We start from the raw sequence: 6,000 nt of genomic DNA on the forward strand, positions 1-6,000 counted from the left end.
GACCAAAGAAATGTACTCGTCTGAAGTACTCTTTCTCAATACTCAGAAGTACAATACTCAAAAGCAAGTTCATGTCTTGTCTCTCTTTGAATGGTTTTAGTTTAGATGTCTGTGAATGTCATTGACTTTATCAAAGTGGTACATTAACCTTATCAACTAATGAAAACTGTTCGTTCGATTTATTTTAGATGTGATCTCAGCTATTGACGAAAAGGAATTCAAAAGGGAACAGTAAAAATTACTGGGTGTCAAAGACTTCATTGGTATTCCTTTTTTTTTTTTCTAGTTTTAGTAATTTCGAAATGAAGCTCAATTATGATGTCGAACATTTGAGTATCCTTAGCAGGTATCTTACAAGGAATTTAATTCTTTAACGATTTTATTCTTTAAATGTTTACGACATTGCGAACATTTATCTTTAGGACGCATCGGTTAGGAAAATCCGATTACGAATTTAAAATCATCCAGGAATTAGATTCTCTTTTAAAATCCTTCATTGAAAATACCTTTCTTCTAAATACATATGACCTTGGCAATTCCAGAGTTAAGTGTTCTGGAGAACTTGTTAAGCACCAAAAAGCAACGGAAAATCTAATTATGGAAAATACATTCAACGCTAATTTTATTTTCGAACGTTTCGGGGTTTTTCTAAAATCTTTCACATTTTTAGTTTTTTCTCATAAAATTGCTAGCCCTTGGTCCTATCCTCTACACCGTCTATACAGCTGACATTCCAACCAAAACTAACACTATCCTCACCACGTATGCCGATGACACATGTATGCTAGCAGTTAATAATAACCCATTAATTGTATCCCAAACTCTCCAATCCCATATCACAGCCCTCGAAAAATGGTGTCGTAATTGGAGGATTAAAATAAATTCCAACAAATCCCGTCAAATCACCATTACCCTTCGTAGTTAACCTACCGACTGCCCTTCAGTTTCATTTATTAATGTTACTCTAACCCCTGTCTACATCTGGACAAACGATTAACCTGGATTCCTCACACCAGACTGAAAAGACAGGAAACTGCACGACGATTTCGACTTCTACAGAACTGGACAAACGGTCTATACTTCCAACACATTACAAAAGATTGATCTATGATGACTGTAATAAGGTCAATCTGGACATATGGAGTTTAGCTTTAGGGCTCCACTAAACCTTCGAATTCCTCTCGTATCCAATCCTTACAATCCAAAATCCTTTGTAAAATCCTCAATGCTCCTTATTTTGTCCCAAATAAAATCATCCAAAAAGAACTTAATGTTACCTATGTAACCGATCTATCCCGAACCAGATATCACTCCTTCCATTATAAACACTCTAACCCCTCAAACCCCCTTACATTAGTTGAGACACGAGACCTAAAATGTCATTAGAGTGTTAGCAATGGGTAGATTCTCTACACGCATGTAACACTCCATTTTAACTAAGATCAAATTTACTGAATGTATTATATAATATACTGCTGTAAATATCAATAAAGATATTTTTTTTAAAAAATTGCTAATTTTACTATTGTGGGGCTAAATTATGATTTTTGTTGCCTAAAATTCAATGTTTGAACTAATATATAAGTATACATGAAAATATTTCTCCATTTTATTATTTTTAATTTATTGTTTAAAATTGACAAATTTGAGGTAAAGCAATGCATTAACATATAAACCTAAAAAAATAAAATGAACGAGTAAACATATATAACAAATGTTCTTGGAATAGTATTAACAAATGACATCGTGTAGCTAAGAAATAGTCTCTCTAGAATAACCTTGTTTTTAGGGAACCCTCAGTGATATTGTTTTCAATTTGGATTCCCAGGAAATTTTGCTTAGTAGAATATTTTTAAATACTTCTTTCTACATGATGCCTGGCATATTTCATAAAATTTTAAATTGAGATAGTTTTTAGATGTTAAAAAATTGAATTCTAGACTTCATAATTGGGATATGAAATCATTTAATACAGAACTTTCTCATAGCTCTAAAATAAAAGACAAAAGTTTAGGTTTTGTAATCGGAGTAGTTTCGTTTTTTATGTATGTTTGCATAAATTTAGAGAATATTTAGCAAGCTTAATTTGATTCAAAGTAGGTTAGAAAACTTTCTACGTATTAATATTATAAATTAAACAATAAAGTTGATTATTGCAGGATTTGTTGTTTTCAAAAATTTAGAGTTTTATTGCACGATTATACACATTTTTGGTTCTTTGAAACTATACGTGCCACCGTCATAATGGGATGTCAGCTGCAGTGGCCTTCTGACTTATATGCAACTGCCCATCGAACCGCAGCCTTTGGTAGATATTTCCTCATCCATTTCTCAACCCACTTCTATTCCCTCCTTCATTCGTAATTGTAATACCCTTCCGATCTTCAAATCCCGTACCTTCAACCACTTTCTGTCCACCCAATTCCGAAAGAATAACAATTGAAAGTTTCAAACAAACTTTATATATTTTCAATACTTAATGTTTCAGATTTTCGTTATTCTTGTAAATATGTATATTACCAGAAACTGCATCTTTCCATTTATAATTTTTAGTTTAATTATATTTGATTTTTTTCATTTTTGTTTTGGATATTTATTATCAGAAGTGTTTGTCATTTTATGTTTTATGAAATGACATATGGTTTTACTTTTTATTTTTTATATTCATATTTTATATATTCTGTTCATTATTCTTGTTGATTTTAATATTTTATTATATTTTTATTTATTCCATTCTTATTTTGTATTTCACTCTAAGGCTCTAAAGCCTTATTCTGACGCCTTTATATTATTCTAAAGGGATCGATCTCAGAATAAATAAAGAATATTATTATAATACAACTTGTAAATACAGTGACCTCAGACAACTCTATTCGATGATCATTTCCCAAACATACTTGTGTTATGTATATAGAATCTAAGGAGTGGTTGTTAGAACTAGAAGAGGGGTAGTTATCTAAGAGGTAACGAACAAGGCCAATCAAACAAAAAGCTTTCCAGACAAACACTACATAAACATAGTGTTGAAAACAGATCACTATTTATAGTATAGATTTAAATTAACTCTAAATTCTTCTGATAAGAATGTACCTCCAATTAATCAAGGAAGCTGAAGAAGAAGTGGTAGAAGATACTTCACTTGGATTTTTTTTTTTTTATGAATTATTTATTGTTATTTACAACTGTATACATATATACACATCAAGTAAATTTGCTGTAAGTGATATTATGACATGATACAAACATGTGGAGAATCTACCCATTGATAGAACTCCAAAAACACTTCTAAAGGAGAAGATCTCGAGGCCATCTTCTTTTCAGGCGCATAGGATTGTTAGGTAGTGAAGTCAGGTTAGAAACAATGTGGATTTGGGTGGTTGGGAAGTTTATTATGGAAGGATTGGTATCTGGTTCTGACCAAATCGGCAACATAGGGGACTGACTCACAGAATTGAAAATTGAACTTAGGCGAGAGAAGTGTATTATCGTACATACAAAAAATAAAAATAAATAGTTTATTACAAATTACAATTTAAAATCATTAATTAGATTTACGTTACAAACATCACGGTTATATAATTTTATTTCAATACATTAATTTCATTTTAACTTAAAAACAGATTCTCATAATCCCTGTTTCTTAAAAAAATAACAATCTGTAAGTGGTAAAAATGGATAAAAATGTAATGAAAGAAAATGGAGAATGGTTAGTTGATGATTTAGAAGGCTGATTTGGGAGGATACTTTTCCAGAAATCAAGTATCTCTTGATACTGGGTATATTTTCCTATACTAACTCCAGAGTCTTGTATATCTAAGAAATTTTGTCCTTGGAACTGAGGCCATTGCATTGTATCTTGGCTGCTTGGTGCTCTGAAAAATATGAAAATATTTTTTTTTAAATAGAAATAACTATTTAAAATTTCAATGAGTTAAGGAGCTATAATTTTAAATTTTGAATATTTTTTCATACAATCTTGCCAAATTATGTTTATTTAAAATTAAAAAAAGTTGTTCTTTTTTTTATTTTCTACTACCTAACTCGGCACTGCTTCTTTTTTGCTAGATTTGAGAACGTATATTGATTAAAATTATGAACGGTCAGCGGTTATTTTTCCAACTAAGGGCAATCCCCTTTATGAGCCTCCAGAACCCACAGGGCTAACTCACGACTACATAGGAACAGGAAATAATAACCTACCACAGCCGGACTTCGAACCTGGGTCCTTGGAGTTAGTAGCACAGTGCCTTACCACTGATCAACCCACTCCCACAACATACGTATATTAACCGAACAAAATTTTTAATTTGTCATCAATTATTGTATTTAATTAAAATTAAACGTTTATGTAAACATTATTATTTTACGCTTTGGTTTTTAAATATTTATAAATTGTAATTACTATTTAATTAAATTTTATGTTCATTGTCATGGATTAAGATATACAATTTTTTCGCTAATTTCATTTGGCATATACACAAAGAAATGTATAATTATACATCATAAGATCATGATATTCATGATTCTCAAATTTGTGCAAAAAGTAGAACAGCGTATGTTGATATAATGACTCAAAATTGGCAACTGACTACAAATTGAGTATATGGGATTACCACAATTGCAGCTAAAGATCTGTGGTTGAGCTGGCGTATTTAGTCTACATAAGGAGGAGTATAAAAATATTCGTATATAATTAAGGAGTTTATAACTATCAGATATTGATAATCAAAAAATATCTCGAAGTTCTTTGTTGATGAAGTTGGGCGAATGGGGAGGGAGAGAGAGTTAGTTAATTGTGAAATTGCGTGTGGACAAATTATTGTTTACTTGTTCTCGTCTAAGCCATTTGACGTAATTGATAAATAAAAAAGACATAAAGTACTTACTGATCCTTCGCAAAGTTTGCCAACATCTTTACTAACAGCTTTGATAACTTAACATCTTCAGGTTTAGGCCAGTCTTTTGAAGTATTGTAAGGCAGATCATAAAAGTATGGCAGCTCCGATGCATGTGGGGCCGCTGAAGAAGAATTATAGGACAATATTATATTCTTTTTAATAGAAATAATATTAAAAATTAAAAAAAAGTAGCATAAATAAGTGACTACCTAAAAGAATTTTTAATTTTATAAATACCTGGTTTATCAAGATGGCCAATGGGCAACAGGGGAGGTCCTTGGGTGTAGTTGAACTTGAAAAAATAAGTTGGTCCTGGATGTCTGCTTAAGCCCTTCAAAGCCGGTTCCAAAAATAGGTATTCCGTCATAAACTAGAAGAGATTTTAGAAATTATAACAATTTAGTAATAAAAATGCTTGCAAACAGTATAACTTAGTTTTCTTTGGACCATTTAATGTCATAAAACAAGCTGGATACAAGATCAGATCATTTATAATTTAAATTTAAAAAAAAATTATACATAACAAATTATGGAAAACTTCGATATTTTTAAAGCTGTTACGCTCAGCAATCTTTGGAGTTTTATTGCAATATTTTGAATTTTTAGTAAGCAGTATTTTAATTTAATTTTTTTTAAATTTATTTAATGTGATTTACAAATAATAAATACAATAAGTAAATATGTTTTATATTTCATTTACACTTGAAAATTTCGGGAAGGTACCACCCATTGGTAATACTTCAAGCATTAATTTAAATTAGAAGGTCCCGTGGCCATCTTGTTTCGGAGGATTATCAGAGATTGTTAAGGATGAGAGATTAAGAATTAATGGATTAGGATTGGTAAGGAGTTTGGAATGAATAGATAGACGCAAATCAGCAACGAATTGGATGTTAAGGTCTTTGTTGATGAGTTTATTTGTAACGTAATAAGGAGCATCAAGGATTTTAAGTAGGATTTTGGATTGCAAGGATTGGATGCGGGAGGAATTTGATGGCTTGGTAGAGCCCCAGAGCTCAATTCCATATCTCCAAATTGGTCTGATTATCGTAATGTATACATATTTCTTGTAGTGAATGGGATTTTTTTTTTTTTTTTTTTT

General features: G+C 30.9%; 1 protein-coding gene across 1 annotated transcript in view; it reads right to left on the reverse strand.

The window, feature by feature from the left end:
- Positions 1 to 3,501: 3,501 nt before the first annotated feature.
- LOC106680444 (carboxylic ester hydrolase) overlaps positions 3,502 to 6,000 on the reverse strand; it is a 12,022-nt gene continuing 9,523 nt past the window's right edge. The window contains exons 8-10 of the mRNA XM_014420165.2: positions 5,136 to 5,268; positions 4,887 to 5,019; positions 3,502 to 3,872 (exon numbers count right to left, since the gene is read on the reverse strand). Of these exons, the coding sequence (XP_014275651.1) occupies positions 3,641 to 3,872; positions 4,887 to 5,019; positions 5,136 to 5,268 (498 nt within the window). The 3' untranslated portion in view covers positions 3,502 to 3,640. The remainder of the gene's footprint in view (positions 3,873 to 4,886; positions 5,020 to 5,135; positions 5,269 to 6,000) is intronic.

The sequence above is a fragment of the Halyomorpha halys genome, unplaced genomic scaffold (genome assembly GCF_000696795.3).
Source record: "Halyomorpha halys isolate HHAL.00 unplaced genomic scaffold, Hhal_1.1 Scaffold261.1, whole genome shotgun sequence".
Taxonomy (NCBI): domain Eukaryota; kingdom Metazoa; phylum Arthropoda; class Insecta; order Hemiptera; family Pentatomidae; genus Halyomorpha; species Halyomorpha halys.